Here is a 19,528-nt window from a genome sequence, read left to right as displayed (position 1 = left end):
TTTTTTTTTTTTTTTTTTTTTTTTTTTTTGGTGGCTGGGCTAGTATGGGGATCTCAACCCTTGTCCTTGGTGTTAAAACACCAGGCTCCAACCAACTGAGCTAACCAGCCAGCACGATTAGCCCAGCGAGTTAGAGCACAGTGTTATAAGGCCAAGACCAAGCAAGGGCAAGGGTTCAGATCCCCATGCCAGCCAGCCACGAAAAAAAAATGAAATCTCGCTTTTTAACCCATGGTTACATACCAGACCAGCATTTGAGATTTGGTGTTATTCGGTGTTCTGTTCTGCTGTGAGTATTACTGGTTTCCTGAACAGTAGAAATGGCTCTGTGAATTGGGTCTTGAAACGTAAAAAGCTTTCCATCAGCCTTTACAAGTGTTGGGTATATATATTCTTTTTAAATGAGAAATGTAAATGTCTCTAGGAGTTTTACCTGACATAATCTCCTACAAGATTAGAAAGTAACCACGTTTTGTTCATAAGACACCAACAAGACGTTGAGGCAAATTCATGTGCTGAAAAAGCAGCCATACACTGTTGAAATCAGAATGTTGCAGCATTCCAACTCGAGAAGGAGCATTTGTTGAGTTTTCATATTAATATTAAATGCAAAAGTCTTTGTTCATGCAACATTAAGTTTACAAATGTGCACATGCCAAAACCAGGAAACAGCAGAAAATAAGATTCTCATGACATCTATTCTTCACTATAATAATAATAATAATACAGTATACGTTTTAAGACTGATTAGTTATGCAGAGCCTTTGGTATGTCGTGTGATTAAGAGCCTGAACTTTAGCATGTCGGGAGGCAGGGGGATGAGGTAAGGAGGAAGCTGAGCTCAGACTGATTCACTCCAGGTCTGCATTTCACTGCTGGAAACAAACAGCTTATGCAAACAGCTTATGCACACCTCAAGTTCCCTATAAACTAAAAGCAATAACTGGCCTTCTTCCTAGTTCTCCCTAGTTCATAGAAGGTGAGGCAAAGATTCTGCTAAGGTGAAGTCTCCAGGGAATATTGAACTTTCAACATTAAAGTTAGAGGTAGTGGCTTTGTGTTATGGGAAATGGTGCAGATAGGACAGGCTAGGTCTTCTCAGCCTTGTCTATGGGGAAGTGATTTACATTAATCTACATACATTATGCATCAGTGTAGGTTTTCTCTCTTTTGCTTATAATCTAGTGAAATTTTAATTAAATCAACAAATATTTATTGCCTGTTACATTTAAGATATAGGTAAAGAGAGAGGATAGGAAAAGATGACCAAATCAGAATACATGAGAAAAATACACAAACACAACTACCGTAACACAGACACCAGACACATAACTAGAATATATTGCATTTTTACTTGAGTAAGGTAGTCCCTCCATATTTCCAAATTTTTTATTTGATTTTCCTGTAATTTGATTTGTAACCAAAATATTGCATTGACATTTTGGTAGTTAATTTATTTGATTTCCTTTTCTATTTGAAAATTGAAATGGAAGGAAGGCGTCTTTTTTAAAAAATATATTTCTCCTTTTGCTTAACTACTTTGGAGTTGTATCATGGAGTGTTATCTGTTACTTAAAACGATCCGTAGGCTGTGGAATATTTATATTTCTGGTTTGCAAGCCAAAAATCCATCTCTTATTCTTCCTCAATCCTGAAATGATAAAATAGAAGTGGCTTAGATTTTTCATTTATTTATATTGATAATGGTAATGCTGTGACTTTCATATACAAATTAAATTCTTCAAATTCCTTGTCAACAGGACATTTGTTTGAAGTAGATTAAATTTACCTCAGACCTTCCATCCTCTAACTCCATTCTGTTCTTCAATAGGAATGTTCGTGTTCAAGGCAACTGATAAGGTGGTATTTTGATGTGAGACTATGAAATGCAGTGTGCACCTGCCACCTAGGAAAGAGAAAAATTAAACACATGATATTGGCCTCCTTAGTACCAAGTCCAAACTGAGGTCACCAGCCTGTAAAAATCTTGAGGCCAACAGCTGTTAAGTCTTTTTCTACATTGACACAGAAATTAAAGGTCCTTCAGAAAGAGTGCTGACATGCCCCAGGGACACACCTAGAGAAAGGTGCAGTATAAGGGAAGCTGCAGAGTTTATACTCTTCCTCTTTGGGCATCCTGGGTTCAAATCCTGACTCTTACCTGCTGTGAGAATAGGCTAATTTCTTAATCATTGTGAGCTTTGATTTTTCTCATCTATAAAATGAAGATGATAAAGAGCCCAACTTTCATGTGTTTTTGTGAGGATTAAATGAAATTATGTAAGTAAAACCCTCAGCCTTAGCACAGTGCCCAGAACAAAATAAGTGCTAAATAAGTCTTAGCTATTCGTGTGTATACAGTAATTCCTCTTTCAGCTACATCTAAATCCACAGCTTTCTCCCCCATTAAAGAAAGAACATGGCTGTTCAAATTATTGAGACTGCTATTATTACAGATATGGCCTATTTTATTTATTTAAAAAATAAAATGCTTGCCAACTGTTGCTTATTATTATTGGTAACAAATTACCAGTGCTGCCAATTATTATGACATACTTGCATTGAAAAATACTAATAATCTCTTCCTTTCTTTTCTAGCTCACAAGGTGCTATGGTCTAAATGTTTATGTCCCTCCAGAATGCATACATTGACATCTTACCCCCAAGGTGATGGTATTTGGAGATAGGGCCTTTGGGAGGTAATAAGGTCATAGGGTGGAGCCCACATGTAAGAAATTAGTATCCTTATAAAACAGGCCCAAGAGAGAGACCCCTTGCCTCTTCTGCCTTATGATAGAGAGGACCTGTCTATGAGGAAATAGATTCTCATCAGACACTGAATCTGCAGACACCTTGATCTTGGACTTCCCAGCCTCCAGAACCATGAGAAATAAATTTCTGTTGTTTATAAACCACCCAGTCTATGGTATTTTGTTATAGCAACCCAACCAAATAAGACACAAGGAATTTTCTTATCCTATGTCTATGATCCCCCATCTGGAAAAAAAATAATTAAATAAGCCAAGAAACAGAAATCTCCACCAGGTAAAAACATATAACTCTGCCTAATCAAATAGGTAGGATTTCTGGGTTGAGGAGAAAAAAAATATTTGGGATCGATGTTGCCTTAAAATGTTAAATGTGCCATCAACTAACATAATTTTTTTAATGTGTCAACACAAGGTCAAGAGAAAGGCAAAATAGTTACATTTTCTATTAATACAGAATTCAATAGGTTAGGAGCAGAGAGAAGAAGACTGAAAATTTGAAACTGGATGTAGTCACACAAGAATATTGCAGTGTCTGGGAGCTGATAAGGGCTTTAAGGAAATTTAGAAATCTCTAAAGGCATGGTTGATATGATCAAGGCTTGTCTGTTAAGAAAAGAAGACTAGAATAATTGAGAATACCAGTGGGTTCCAATCTTAGTAAACAGAACTGCAGAATCCCTAGGGGCTTACTCGAATAATATTTGGAAATGACTGTGACTTGAATTTTAAAAAGAAACATTAAATATTGTTAAAATACTCTGTAGGTATGATGCATAGCATGTCACACAATTTCAGGAATAAATGAACATTAAAATTTTAGTATTTTAGAGAGTATTTAGTATTTTAGAAAGTCTGAATTTTCAAATTTTAGAGTATTTTGGAAAAGTGAAATGTTTTAACAGTGGTGGTCCACTCAGTTTATACATCCCATCATTAATTTAATAAATATATATTCAGTACCTAGTTCAACAATAAACCAGAGAAAAGAGGAAATTCTTCTGTTTGCCCAAATAATGATAATGTTTTCCCTTAAGGTATTCTTATATGTACCTGTACTTTATAGTAAATTGTAGAAGAAAACTTGTGGATTTAAAGATTTGCTATCACCTAATACAATCTTGGGGTAGCTCTACACTTGAGTGCCTGCTATTTTTCTTCACTGGGAAAAGATGAAAGAACAGTCATTATAGGATCCTATTCTGGGGCAAGTGAGAGCTGACCTGAAATATGTTTTGTAATTAAAATGTACATATTTGGTGTGCAGATTTTTGATATGCAGCAACCCACCAGTTGTAAAGAACTAGATAGAGGCCAGAGAGGAGTTGGGAAACAGAAGTGAGGAAGAGACTCTGAGTTGCATCATTTTCTCTGTAAGCAGCAACTGGGAGAAGCATTTGGGTTACCCCAAAAAAACTCTCCTTAAATTTACGTGATCACAGATGTTTCGTCTTAATGTTTAGTGAATTTATAGTGGAACAAATCAAGATTGTAACAGACAGAAAATTTGTTTCTGGTGAAATAAATTAGAACATTGGATTTTCCTCTTTTATCTTGTAGTATAATATAATGAATGGTTAAGAGTATGGGCTTGGGATAGGCTATCACTTACCAGCTGGGTGACCTTGAATTCAACCACCCTGAGCCTGATACTTTTTTTTTTCTTGGTATGATGGAAATGGTAATAATAGTATCTAACACAAAGTGCTGTCAGAAGGTTAAATATATGTATAAAATGCGTAGTACAGTGACTAACACATTGGTAAATCCTCCATAAATGTAAGCTATTATTTTAATTATGCATTGTCTCCTTAATATACTTTTAATAAACTCTGATATTATTTTGCATAATGGAGATCAACTACCAAAACGGGGTGAAACTAGTTATACACTTGATATCTTTATCTGTTAGAATTACAGAGATGTAACCAAATGAGGATCTGTTTTTCTCACATCATAAGGAATTCAGAAATGGGCAGTATAAGGCTGGTGCAGGTGTTTGAAGGAGGACCTAGCCTTCTAATTTTCTGCTGTACACCCTTATCAATGGTTTTCATCTTCATGGTTAAAAGAGGGCTGCTTTACCTCCAGACACCTGAAGAGGAAGAGCCCAGAGTGAAAAGCAAAAGCCTATGACAAGGTTGTCTTTTTGGAGGGAGAGTGGGGGCTGTCAGAGAATCTCTCTGCAGGAACTTCCACTAATATCTCATTGTCCAGAACTATGTTTCATGGCCAGCCCCTAATAGCACTGGAAGCTGGGAAGGAAGGTGTATGTTTTTAACTGGGCATGTTGCCTCCTTTAAAATAAAATTTGTAGTTCTCTTAGGTAGTGAGTTATTAATGATCAGTTAAACCACCCCCACCCCCCCGCCCATTGGAAGCTGGGAAGGAAGGTGTATGTTTTTAACTGGGCATGTTGCCTCCTTTAAAAAAAAAATTTGTAGTTCTCTTAGGTAGTGAGTTATTAATGATCAGTTAAACCACCCCCACCCCCCACCCCCCGCCCACACACACACACAAAGACACAAGCCCCAGGCCTGATGATTTTCTAATACAGCTAACACGGATTTATTAATGTTCTCAACATTGAGACATTCTAAGACTTTAGATTCTACTGTCGTCTTGAAGAAGAGAAGTGGTCACTGATCTATGGAACTGGCAAACGTGATTCCTGAGTCAGTATTCTCAGTTTGTTTCCATGTTGCAGTATAAAATTAGGTTGCCATTTAGCACAACAATCATGATGTTGGTGATGTGACTGTAATTTATCCAATAAGCTTTTATTGAGGATCCACTGATCTTAGAAATACAAGTAGAGGAAAAATGGAGAAGCAACATCCAAATTTTCATACATAGATTTATTTTTTAAGGTTAAGGTATAAGTTTTAAGGTTAAGAATTGACAGATTCTGGCAATGACTCTCTACATTTGGATGCTTAGAGAAGTCTCCCTGGTGCTCAAGTTCTATATAATCAGCTTCACTGGAATTAGGGGTGCCTACTCCTAGCCATTTTCTGTTACCAGAGGAATCAAGGTTCAGTTTTCTTCTGTTGTTATAAAATGACATGCATAAGGAACCAAATGTACACTTATGGCTCTTTATCAGCTTGACAGGTTATAAGTCAATCAGTATTGCTGGAGGCTAACATGGAGGCCCAGCACTAAGCTAAAAATGTCATCTAGTTTCCTGGGATGATCCTTCAAAAGCAGAAACTTCCACCAATATCTCATTGTCCAGAACTATTTACTAAGAACCAATTCCGTAAACCCTTGTTAGTGGTAGACTTTGATATCAATTCTTATGGCTTGGAGGAGCCTGAATGAGACCATGGGTCTCTCTCCTCTCTCCCAGAGTTACTAGCCAGGTTACCTGGAGCTGTTGTTTAAGTTCTCTCGGCCTCAGTTTCCTTATATGAAAGAAGGGAACATGGAACAAGATGGTCATTAAGGTTCCTCCTTGAACTAAGGTTGGGAGCAGGATGGAGATTTAGTTACTACAGAAAGTGTCCCCAACCCTGTGCAAGTTGTGGAGGTGACTGGGGGTGGGAGAGGTCCTGGAATTTTATGCTTTATTTTTCATGAAAATGAAGGAATTGGATTTGAAGATATAAGTCCCCTATTTGATCTAATGTTCTATGAAGCAGAGTTTGATAGAGTTTTCTCCCAAATTCTTCCAAATGGGTTTATTACATGGACATTTTTAGAGAAACGCTTGATGAGTTTCATCTTCCCAGGACCTGTGCATGAAATGAAGCATGTCCCCTTGGATCTCTATGTCATAAGAAGCATAGTTTGTCATATTGTATCCTGGCCAACTGGGCCTCATCATTATGAGTAAGTTGCCTCTAAACAGAGAGAGCTGAGAGCCTTGTATCAGGACTGCTAAGATGGGGTGATTCTCCTTATATGCTGTTCCTATTTTTCTAGCTGTACTCTAGGTATAAAAGTGCTTACTCCTGTGTAACTGTTTGTTTCATTTAACTCAAAAACAAAAACCTGTTTAAGGAGGAGGAAAATCCCCAGTGATATTCAATGCAAAGATTATTGCTTGGGTTAACGCAGCAGTCCTTCTTCACTTTCCTTCTCCCCTGCCCTCTCCTGCCATGGAGGCAGCTGGGGTGGCCTGTGCCAAAGTTGTAAGTTCAAAGTTTCTGCTTTTCTGTAGGTGGAAAAGTAGAAAGAAAAACATCTGATCGCTCAGTACCGAGTAGCCAGGAATTTATGGAAGCAATTTATGGATATCCCAAGGATCAGAGTATAAGTATGAAAAGACATTAAATGCTTTGTGGGAGACAAAGTCCTGTGAGACTGTGTATAAAAAAGAAGTTATCATGAGACAAGTATTTTGCTCTAAAAGAAATGAAGAAAATCTCAAATATACACTCACAGCTAATTAAAATAATGAAACAAATACTAAGGGATATGAGAATAAAGATGAACAGACTTTTAAAGATAATACCTATATCCAAGCTGTTTTGTCACTTTGGAACTGACTTAAAAGCAGTTACTGATATGTGTACTTTTCTGTTTTATATATGTATATAAAATGCTCCATAAAAAGTTTTTTAAAAGTAAATTCCTTTATAATCTAAAAAAGCTTTTAAGGTTTTTTTAAGCAGAAAAAATTAAGATAATTAAGATGGAAATGTGTTTAGCTGGCTGTACATTTACTGCTGTTGAAAATGAATGCAGAGACTTTTTCACAGGATGCTAGAATTTGGGAATAAAGCTTGTCAAAAGCTAGAACCTAACATCCAAAGTCCAATGACCAAGAGCAACCATAGGAGGGGGGTTCGGTTAAGAATGTCATAAGTAGCAGAACACCCAACTAACAGTGGCTGGAACAAACAGGGACATATTTCCCTCACAAAACAAGAAGTCCAGAGGTGGGTGGTGGGTGGTGGCTGGCATCATTCAGCTGCTGCGAAACGCCATCAAGGACCCAGAGTTTTCCCTCTTTCCCTTCCTCCATCCTTAGTAGTTGGCTTTCATCTTCATGCCTCATATTCACAAGATGACTGCCATAATCCCAGGCATTTCCTCTGTGATCAAGGCAGGAAAGAGAGAAAAGAGGGCCAGCACCAGTCATCTCTTCTCTTTTATCAGGAAAGCAAAAGCCTTCTCATTGGCCAGAACTTTGGCACAGGCCACCCCAGCTGCCTCCATGGTGGGAGAGGGCAGGGGAGAAGGAAAGTGGAGAATGACTGTTGTGTTAACCAATAAATAGTGTCTGCCAGAGAGTTTGTCTTAAAGAGGATCATCTTGTGGCTTGGCTATTGGGAAGAAGTAAGGATATAGAACCTTTGGGGGTATGGCTCAGGACTGCAAACATTTCCACTAATAGAATCATTAAAGCAGTTCTTGAGTTGAATTAAAACATCTATTTGAAAGGTAGGTAGCCTTGTTTTTCACCCTGAATTGACCGTAGACCTTAAATTTATGCTAATAAATTCCCAATCTTTCCCACTATAAAATAAAGATAATGTTTATTCCCTGCCTTACTTGGATCTTTTCATTCAGTCATGCATTTATTCAGCAGATATATACTAAGCACCTATCATGTACCAGGCACTAGGCTAATGCTGAGGACACAAAATAACACAGAACCTCGTCCCCCAACGACTTACATTCTAATAGGGAAGGGAGGCTGGGAAACATATCTATTGAGCACTGCCACATGATGAACTATGCTGGGTGCTTTATATGAAAAAAGATGTGTGTGTGTATATATATATTATAGAAGATATGCAAACAAATGACATAATAGGTAAAGTGGTACAATAGAAGTAGTCATAAAAGTGCTTTGGGACAGAGAAGGGGAAATTAATTATAGCTGGGGAATTGGGGAAGGCTATACCAGGGGATGAAATCTGAGATAGGGCTTGAAAATGAGTCAGAGTTTATTGTATAAAAGAAGTGGTGTTGTGCGGACTTTGGCCTTGGGTAGCCATTGGGATACAGGTTGAGACATGATCAGATTTGTGCCTCAGAAAGGTCCTTCTGGAACCTGTGAAGTGAGGAGGGGCTTTTGGAATGGAGAGGGGCTGGTAGCAGAGAAGCTGTTTTGGAGGTTTTTGCAACAATCTTGGTGAGAGATGATGACTCAGCTAAGGCAGTTGGCTTCCAGAAAGATCTTTGAGGTAAGATCGACATTTTAGTGACTGTTTGTATGTATTGAAAGACAGAGAGAAGGAGAGGAATCAAAAAATATTCTGAGGTTTCTCATGCGGTATTTGGGTGGCACCATTAACAGGAAATTCTGGAGGATGTGACATCTGCTGAGCTCCATTTCAACCTCATTGCAGCTTTGTGAACAGAGGAGCAGGCCTCTCACTTCAGTACTTGTTTTGCAAAAGTAATACAGACGGTCCCTGACTTGAAATGGTTCAACTTACGATTTTTTGACTTTACTATGGTGCAATATACATTCAGTAGAAACTGTACTTTGAGTACCCATACAAACATCTGTTTTTCACGTTCAGTACAGTATTTAATAAATTGCATGAGATATTGAGCACTTTATTATAAAATAGGTTTTGTGTTAGAGGATATTGCTCAACTGTAGTCTAATGTAAGTATTCTGAGCACATTTTAGGTAGGCTAGGCTAAGCCAGGTTAGTGTATTGAATGCATTTTCTACTTATGATGTTTTCAACTTAATAATGGGTTTGTCTGGTCATAACCCCATCATAGTCGAAGAGCATCCATGCTCCTCTTCCCACTGCCCCACCGCCTCTCAGCCTCGCTCAGCTGTGATTTCAGGGTCATGTTCGGGGATAAGGCTCAAAATGGCCTGTGGTTGTCTTGTTCCTGCATGTGGAATGAAAACGGATCGCTGTAGTGAACACACACATTAAGCAGGGAGAGGAGAGATTGGGGCCCAGGTGCAGGCTTGGCTTGACCTGTAGGGGGCACCCTCACGATGACCCCTGTGGCTGGCCTGTAGGGGGCGCTCCCGCAGTGACCCTGTGGCTGGCCTGTAGGGGGCGCCCCCACGGTGACTCTGCAGCTGACCTGTAGGGGGTGCCCTCGCGGTGACTCTGCAGCTGACCTGTAGGGGGTGCCCTCGCGGTGTCTCTGGGCTGCCTCACTGTAGCTACTGGTTCTTTCTAATTACCTGCATGCAGCAAGGTCTTAGTAGTTTTCATCGTTTTCTAAGGCCAGTGGGAGGGAATTGGACTTTTTATGATTCTTCAACTTCTCGAGTACATGACTAATACTTCAAAGAATTATTAAGAGATGTCTTTATTTTTAATTGGATCTACTTGTTCGGTATGTGACCCAGTTCATTCATTCTTGTTGTGAATGTATCAGAAGACCCTGTACCCTCTTGACCTGTCCTTATAATCATTACTATCATCCTCCTTGAAGCACTGTTTTGATGACACACTTAAAAGGAACCACTAAAGTACCCCCTCGTCGCTGCGTCGTTGAAATGCCCGCTGCTTGGACACAAGGACAGTCATCGAAGAGCAGTTCTCACCTCAGAAGTTCAGCTGGCCTGGACCTCGCCTTCAACTTCCCTTCCCGCACAATTCCAACCAGCCTTCCCCTTGAGGGGTTTTCAGTCACAAATCCTACTTTAATAAGACTATCTCTTCTCCTTGAGGCCCAAACAGCTATGTTTTAACAAACACAGATAAATCAATAAGTGTGCTTTATCAATGTTGGGATTGCTGGCAGGTGCCTCACAGCAAACACGACTGCAATTTCACCATCATCCTCCTACCCCGCTTTCCAAACATACATTCGAATCTGTTTCTTGTTTCCTTAGATTACACTATCTGGCAAATCTTCATTCAGACAAAAATTGATCCAGTTGACTCATCCAAATACAGGTAGAAGCCTGTATTTGGGAAGCAGTTTTAACCAAATTATGTGAAATAAAAGTTTTTTTCTGATGTCGTCTCTGACAGATAGTCTAAGCATTTTCATCTGCTTATATCTTATGAAAAGTTCTTTCTGCCATTTAATTAACACCACATGGTGTCTGGTTCTATAATGCGGTACTTTAAGAAGATTCACAATAATTTACTGAATTAAAGGACAGGATATTGACTTAGTATATTACTTGTCTTGTTCTTCAAAGCAAGATCAAAAGGCCTATTTGTGGCCCATTCAAGTGTCCTCTTGGAAATGTCCCCTTCCCTGTTTGGTACTCTTTGTCACCTATCATTATATTACTGTAGAAGGAAAGTTTGTATAAATCATTGCAATTCAATGAGAAGAAATATGGATAAGAAAATTGAAAGTAATTCTACAGATAATAATGAGAAAATAGAAACTTTTTAAGATGACATGAGAATGTTTTAACATCCACTTATTTCATTCATGGCTGAGAGATAACATTTCATTCATGGCTGCAGATAACTTGTGGCACTCACCGTTTCCCCAGGTATGCTGAGACCTTGGGGAAAATTCTATCTGTGCACTCTTGCATTAGGGAGTTTTGTGTGGAGCAGTATGCAGTTTTCATCACTGAGTCTGCCCAACGCAAGTTGCTCATTAAGGATTTTGCGAAGCCTAGAAGATAGGGTAAAACTTTTCTTCATAAAGACAGTGAAAGTATATTTCCTTTTAAAGGATTGAACCATTTATTTTCATATCAGAATCTGAGATTTAGAATTCTTTATTTACTTCCTGGGGCAAAAGTCTACATTTCTAGAATTTTAATGTGCAACTCAACCATTCATTCATGCAACAAGTATTTGAGTACCTACTGTAATAGTTGGCACTGTGCTATCAACCTAGTGGAGAGTTAGGTGGGCTGATCTTTAGTGGTGAAAGAGAGAAAAACCTGGAGACTTGATTGGAATTGGAAACCATTTGCCACCACAGCTTTCAAGAATGGCCTCATTAGAGACAAGAAGTGAGCATGAAGACCACTTACTGGGGCTTATTTACAGTTACTAGTCCGATTTTTCAGAAAGAAGTCTCTGCCGAAATCCTGAATGTTGACTACAATGAAATGTGTTTATGTTGCCTTGTGTATTTCTCATGATGCTTTGTTCTTTTGGCCCAGAAACAGAAAAGATAGTACTAGAGGCAGGAAATGGATTGCCATCCTGGAAATTCAATGACCAACTTTTTCCCTGTGACGTGTGCGGGAAAGTGTTTGGCCGACAGCAGACTTTGTCCCGACATCTCTCACTGCATACAGGTGAGTCAGGCCTCAGCTGCTAAGCCTTCCACGCCCCATTACCAACTTCTCCAGCTGTCAAGGAGGCAAGTTTCTCTAAAAGAATTATTACAGGAAGTGGTGGAAACGTGTTTATCCAGACCCTTTCAAGCTATTTACCTGGCATGTTTAAATAAGACCCTGGAGGGCCGAGCCCGTGGCGCACTTGGGAGAGTGTGGCACTGGGAGCGCAGTAGCGCTCCCACCGCGGGTTTGGATCCTATATAGGGATGACCGGTGCGCTCACTGGCTGAGCGCAGTGCGGCCAGTCTCAAAAAGGACAAAAAAATAAAATAAAATAAATAAATAAATAAGACCCTGGAAAGGCTTTTTCATTTGTATTGGAAGGGCTCATTGAGTTCCAAGTAGGACTGATGAGAAAAGGTACACATTCAGGAATATCCAGTAAAATTCCTAAACTCGAGAAAGAATTTAGTGATCTTGAAGGTGCGGTAGATGGGGATACACTCCATCTTCTTGTGGTGGGGGGGAAAGAGCACCTTGGTACAGAAACTGTCTTTACCTTTATTTACATATAATAGTGGAGAAATAGGCTTGATTCTGAGGGTCAGGAAAGGGAAGGCAACCAAGTTAACAAGGGGAAAGGAGGAATAAATGGTAACTTAACCAGTACGGCAAAAATAAGTGAAGACAAAAAGATATAAGGCAAGGTAGTAAACATAAAGCAAGACAGGAATAATAAAATCAGTGTTTTGATTTTTACATTAAAAATCAGATTTTTAAAAAATCCAGATATATTTTGTTTACAGGAAACACTAAAACAAAATGATAAAGAAAAGTTCAAAATAAGGGTTTTGTACATCACAAATAAAAAAGAAAGCACGATAGGGATATTAATATATGACAAGATTAATTTTGTCTTTTTAAAATATATTTTTAGTATTTTAATGTTAAATTTCGCCAAAGACAAAATTTTAGTCATATACTTAGTCACAAAAATAACTTTAACATGTTTCAAAAAGTGAAGGTTTTACAGGCCACTCTCTGAGCATAGTTATATTTAAAATAATCAAAGGTCAATGAAATGTTCTACCTAACTGGATCAAAGAAAAGGGAAGAAAGTAAAAATTCAAATAACTGCAGCAAATCAAGGAAGAAAATGACCATAAACTACATAAATTCTTTTCAGCCTGATTAAGAAAGGAAAAGGAAGCAAAAATGCTGAAAATTAGGAATGAAAAAGCAAGCCTAATCATCAATACAAATGATATTAAAGAATTGTTGGAGAATAAAGACACCTCTATGGCAAAAAAAAAAAAAACTTAGGTGACATAGGTAATTTAAGCAAAATTACTAAAATTGATCCAAGTGGGGGAGGAAAACTTGAATAAATCAGTTATCAAAGGGAAATTTGGAAAGATGATGAAGGAAATACTGTTAACAAAGGCAGCAGGTCCAGAAGTTTTCCCAGATGAGTTCTAACTTTTTGAGAAAAGGAAACTCCAGTGTTATTAAATTTTTCCAAATGATAGAAAAAGATAAAAAGCTCCACAGTTCACTTTGTGGAGGAAGCATAATCTTAATATGCTTAACATAAAACTTAACAACCTCACTTATTAATAAAATGCAAACATTCTAAAGAAAGGACTGTTTTTATCTGCACTGTAGGGCTCCTCCCCAGCCCTGCCATTCCTGGCTGCCAGCCATTCAGATGTTGGGGACCACCTACAATAATAATGATGCCTTACATTTTGTTATAGAAAAACTTTTTTCCATGTTCTTTCCTGTGAAATAAATAAGGCAGGTTTTTTCTTTAAGGCAGGCCCAGTAATACCAAGTAAGAATTAAGGACAGAAAATGAAATCACTCTTCCCTTCCTCTGCTGCTGCTACCTTTATCTGTACAGTGAAAGCAAAGCCTGCTTCTTTTACTTTAATTTGCTTGATGAATCAAATGAATTCAGAATGCCACTCCGGAAATGATCCTGAAACATTTTTATGTCAATTTTATGAGAGGGTTTCCATTAAGAAATTAATTGAAAATATTTATTTTTTTATGTAAAATGAAAATTTCCAATTAAATTATTTCACACTAGTCATTTTTTCGCTTTAATTTCATTAGTTTTTTATTTCTTGGCTGACCCAGGTCTGGAGCTCAGAGAGAACGATGGGGCCTTTCTTACAGTGCAGTCCTACAAATAGTACAAATAGTGTTTTATTCTTCCCGGGCTCAGCACCCACCCACAACTGACAGATAGCAGGGTGTGTACACACACACACACACACACACGAATTTTCCAATGCAAAAATCTTCTTGGTAGAGAGAAAAATGTGTGTTAAATTCCAGTTTTCTTGAGTGTTCTAAATATAAGTAGGTAGCCTACATTTAGAAGTTGTATCACTCTCTTCCCTCCCCCTCTTTTCTTTTACCCTTTCATATAGTTGTCATGTGTGTGGATTTGAGACCGAGCTCAATGTCCAGTTTGTCAGCCACATGTCACTGCACGTGGACAAGGAGCAGTGGATGTTTTCGATCTGCTGCACTGCCTGCGACTTTGTCACCATGGAGGAATCAGAAATAAAGACTCATATTGGCACCAAGCACACAGGTGACCATTTCTGTCGTTCCTTCTCACCCTTTCCTGCATCCCATGCACCCTAGAGTGCCTGCCTTCTGGCAGAAGCATCCTTGCTGCCATGAGACACTGACATTTCTTCCCATGGAAGGAAGGACTTTCCTGGGGTAGCAGAGCTACATCTCTCTTTAATCACAATGCCATTGCCTGTAAGACTCGTGTCTTACTGATATGAAAGATTCACAAGTTTAGATGCAGTTGAGGGTGCTGAGCTGTTTGCTTGTTCCTCCTTCTGGTCCTCTTCCTCATCACCATACCTAACCGTCATCAAGGGGGCTTGTGCCTTTTTGCATGCAGGATCTCATCTAAGCCTCATCTAAGCCTCACAGCAACCCTGTGAGGTGCACGCTCTTGTTGTCACACTATATAGGTGGAGAAACTGAGGTTTCACAGATGTAGGGTGCTCCATCCAAGGTCAACACAGTCCAGAACAGTTTTCGTTCCAGAGCCTGCTGTCTGTTTCATTGCTGTTCTGACAGCTCCATGAAACACTGGGCAGAGCTTTGAGACTTCATCTAAGCCTCACAGCAACCCTGTGAGGTGCACGCTCTTGTTGTCACACTATATAGGTGGAGAAACTGAGGTTTCACAGACGTAGGGTGCTCCATCCAAGGTCAACACAGTCCAGAACAGTTTTCGTTCCAGAGTCTGCTGTCTGTTTCATTGCTGTTCTGACAGCTCCATGAAACACTGGGCAGAGCTTTGAGACTTTCTGGTTTGCTGTGCCAGGGCGCTACATATCCGATTCGCAAGCCATGTTCCTCTCCCATGAACCTGCAACCCCACTGCTCTCCACAATGACGCGTGCCGTGTGCATTCAGGGGCTGAGAAAACCAAATTCTCCTGAAACAAACCCATCACTCTCTAGGCTGTGGCCAAGACTGCCAGTGCACGTCTTTCAGTTAAGCCTCTCGCCATTCTGGCCAAGTTCTTCCATCTAATGATGTTAACATTTTGACTTCAGCACTCAATTATACTCTCACAAGTGATGGTTACAAATGACACCAGTGTGGAGTCAGTAAGTAGGACTGAAGAGGAGCTCCCTGCATTTGCAGTGCTTCCAGATCAAGCTGATGCTGCTGACTGCCAGCCTGGGTGGGGGGTCAGCCGCTCACATCATCGGTACTCAAAAGATTCGGGAAGGGGAATTCCCCTGTCAGCTGTGCTGACGATGTGCACGGCCAAGAGGATCTCTCTGTGCTTCTCTGGCTGCTTTGGCTCGCTGGTGCCAACAGCAATAAAAGCTTGTTTTTATCAGTAAATTGAGCAGCTATGACTTGGAGGTCTGCAGAGAGCTGTTATGCCAAGTGAGAAGGTGCCATTTTTACAGCCGGTTGTCTGACCGTAACCACATTAGCACCGTAGGCGGGCAGCAGGTGAGCTGGGAAACCCACGTTGCAGACAAATTAAATTCTGCATTTCTGGAGTGGCTAATGGAGGAAAGAGCCAGCCTCTCTTCCATTTCCACTGGATTTTCAGATTTTCTGTTTTTCTCTTTTCTGTTAAACCCTTGTACTTTTAACCCTCTTCACCTCAAAGTATGCCTGAACCCAGCCGAAAACCTTCCTCCCTCCCACTTCACACCACAGCCCCTTCAAAGAAACCATAGAAAACATAATGGCTGGAAAGAAATTGGACTTATCATCACTTATTTGTCCTTGATGGAAACTTCACATTCACAACTAGCCAATGCAAACACACTCACCTCCTAAATACCACAGGGGACGTAGTGAAGATCTTGTTCCTCTGAGGTGGCAGAGCTCCTTGTCTAACTGGGAAGAATACTCTCATTTGTTAGTACAGAGAGCCAACAATGAAATGCATTAAAGAAGTTTGTTTTTTAGTTCCATAGAAGCCTGTATGCTGCTGTTAGTATAATCAGATTAAAGCCTATTTTATAAATCAGGGCCCTGTGAACCTTTTTTAAAGGGCAAGATAGCAAATATTTTAGGCTTTCAGGTCATATAGTTTCTGTCACTACTACTCAGCTCTGCCACTGGAACTTGAAAGTAGTCATAGACAATATGCAAATAAATGAGCATGGCAGTGTTCCAATAAAACTTTATTCATAAAAACCAAAGTCTGGTTTGGGCCCAAGGGCTATAGTTTGCTGAAGGTAATGGTCTCACAGGGAGGGTTTCCTATATTTAGTGCTGTTTTGAGGTGTTTGAATTTGACCCAAAATATATCTATCTAATCTGTAAATTAATAAGCTGTATTATTGCCAAGTTGAGATGTAAAGAAATATGTATGGTATATAACATATAGAACTATATATGTTCCTGAGAATAGGGAGCTTGTCTAAGTCACTACTGTATCTCCAGCACCTGGAACTGTCCCTGAAAATATAAGTGTTAAGGGCAGTAAAATACTTATTCGTATATATGTGTGCAAGCTCATCTAAACACATTTGTGCATGCTAAGTAAAAAAATTACACAGACATGGTCCTTGCTTGACCCTTAGAGTTCTATTGACTCATTTCTATAATCTGTGTGGAAGAAGTTACTTGATAGGGAGGAACACACACACTGGATTCTAGATCTGGGTTCTAGACCCCATATTACTGTAAATAGCATTGTGAATATAGGAACTCATTTAACTTCTCTGGGCCTTCGTCCTTTCCCTGCATTACTGAATGTTCAGTGGCTGTCCTACAGGCCTAAAACTCTCTTATTCTGTGAGCACTGTTCTCTTATTTGATTTACCTGTCTTAGGAAAAAGGCACCTATTATTTTAGTACCTTGGGAAATCTGCAGCGCTGTCTTGTTACCTAAATGAAGTTGTGACCTACAGCATGAACTTTAATCAACAGCAAATGTTATTTAGTCTCCCACAGAACCCATGCTTTCTCTACTTCCTTATGGGTTATTCCTACCCAAGGCACACTTGTGAATGGGATTCTGAGGGGCTATGTGAAGAGCTGTCCTCTCTTAAGTTGTTTCTGCATAGTGACCCTTTCTCTTACTCCCCAGCTCCTTGTCCATGCAGAGAATATATATTCTTTCTGGTGCTTGTGACTTCTTCAATGCAAATTCTGCTGCAATTTCTACATGTTGTAATAAATGGCATTGAGGAATCTGAATAGCTATTTGGAAAATACAACCATTAATACCTCAGCTCACTGACACCAAAATCAGTTCCAGATGACTCACAGAATCCCTGTTAACAAATCAGCCTAGAAAAGCTTGAAGAAAATAGAATATTTATCAGACTTATAGAGTGAGAAGGATTTTGTAAAGCTTAATAAAAAAAATTATAAAGGAAAATAATTGGGAAATGTGACACACAAATATTTCTCCTACTTGCAAAAGTACAAAAAAGAGAACGAAAACAAAAACAAAAAACCATAGTCTGAAAAGTGTGTTTGTAAAAATGACAAAAGGTTAATATATTTACTATATAAAATATTCATATAAATTGATAAGAAAAACGTTAGGCCTCTAGTTAAGTATTTGCAAAGAACACGAACAGTCAATTCACAATGAAAGAAAGAAAAATGAGTCACTTAACATAAAGGAAACCATACAACCTCATTAGCAATCAGATTAAAACTCAAGAATAGCTTATATTTCACCTAGTAAGTTAGGAAAACATTTGAATCCACTTTTATCGGGCTGATGCTGGTACTCGTTTTGCTGTGGTCCTGCAAAGTGGTAAAACGTTTTGGAAATGAGTAAGATAGAATATACCAAGAGGTTTAAAAAATGTGATACTTAGTGACCCACTAATTCCACTTCTGAGAGTTTATCCACAGGAAAAAATTCAACCAGTGGACTATAATTTTAACTTTAAATTTTAAAAACTATTTAAATAAGATAAGTCCACTCCATGGATAAAATACTATGATTTTAAACAGTTCAAAAATATTCTCATGAATTTTCTTGAGAACCAACTGTGTTCCAGATATATAAAACGGCATGGGAAAATACAAAGTGCTAGTTGTTGTTATTATTCTATTTTAAAAATATTATACACTAGACTTTATAATAGAATAATATCTTCTATAATGCTTACCATGAGCCAGATATTGTTCTTAGTGCTTTACATATAAAAACACGTCTAATACTCACAACAACCGTACGAGACAAGTGCTGATATTATCCCCATTTTATAGATAAAATGATTGAGGTACCTTGTCCGAGGTCATACAGCTACTAAGTGGTACAGGTGGGATTCAGATCATGTATTTCGGATCTCAAGTCCTTATTCTTAACCATTATGCAATTTAAGGCAACACTTTAGAAATAGAGATGCTTATTACTTTTTTAAGAATGAGAAGAAGTACACCAAAATGTAATGGTGTTTGTATGGAGGTGGCAGAATGATTGGTAACTTTTTTATGGTCTCAGTTTCTCAGTTTCTGTTATTTTATATTATGAAATATTTAGTATTTTGGTTTTTATAAGTTCTCTTCAGCTGATTGTCCTAATGTGTTATTACCTGAGCACAGGTGTCCTTCACCAATAAGGTAAATGACCCATTGGATCACAGTTAGCCTTGGATTTAGTTGACAAGGGCACCCTGGTTCACTCCCTACAGAAACAGCAAAAGAAGATGATGACTGGAGGCAGGGTAGGCTGTTTGGACCAGAGATTACTAACTGAGCAACTGGGCTGTGTTGGCATGCTGTGTCACAGAGCAGCACCGTAGCACTTTGTGTCTTTATAAATTTATTCATCTACGTTGCTCTGCTCAGTGCCTTAAGCGTGAGGGTACTTGAAGCTATTTGTAAAGATTGTAATTGATTTTAATACATTCTAAAAACAAATTTAAAATAATCACTTGCGATACACTGTTGATAAGACGGGTCTTAGAGGATGGATTTAGTGAACCTGGGTGTTCAGGACCCCTCCTGAAAATGTTCTGTCTACAAATGGGACTAAGCTGATGAGGAGCTGGCAATAATGGTACTAGTTTTCACATTGCTTCCTTCTACCGCGGGAGGACTGTGTATTCTTTTTTTTTTTTTTTTTTTTTTTTTTTCC

General features: G+C 38.8%; 1 protein-coding gene across 1 annotated transcript in view; it reads left to right on the top strand.

Annotated features, from left to right (window-relative positions):
- The window catches only part of ZNF827 (zinc finger protein 827), a 161,802-nt gene that overhangs the window by 134,734 nt on the left and 7,540 nt on the right, over window positions 1-19,528 (top strand). Inside the window, exons 9-10 of the mRNA XM_008578633.1 lie at window positions 11,791-11,928; window positions 14,282-14,515. Coding sequence (XP_008576855.1) covers window positions 11,791-11,928; window positions 14,282-14,515 — 372 coding nt within the window. The remainder of the gene's footprint in view (window positions 1-11,790; window positions 11,929-14,281; window positions 14,516-19,528) is intronic.

This window comes from Galeopterus variegatus, unplaced genomic scaffold, assembly GCF_000696425.1.
Source record: "Galeopterus variegatus unplaced genomic scaffold, G_variegatus-3.0.2 Scaffold1731, whole genome shotgun sequence".
NCBI lineage: Eukaryota > Metazoa > Chordata > Mammalia > Dermoptera > Cynocephalidae > Galeopterus > Galeopterus variegatus.
The sequence above is the reverse complement of the archived record's forward strand: the minus strand, read 5'-3'. Positions and strand labels throughout refer to the sequence as shown.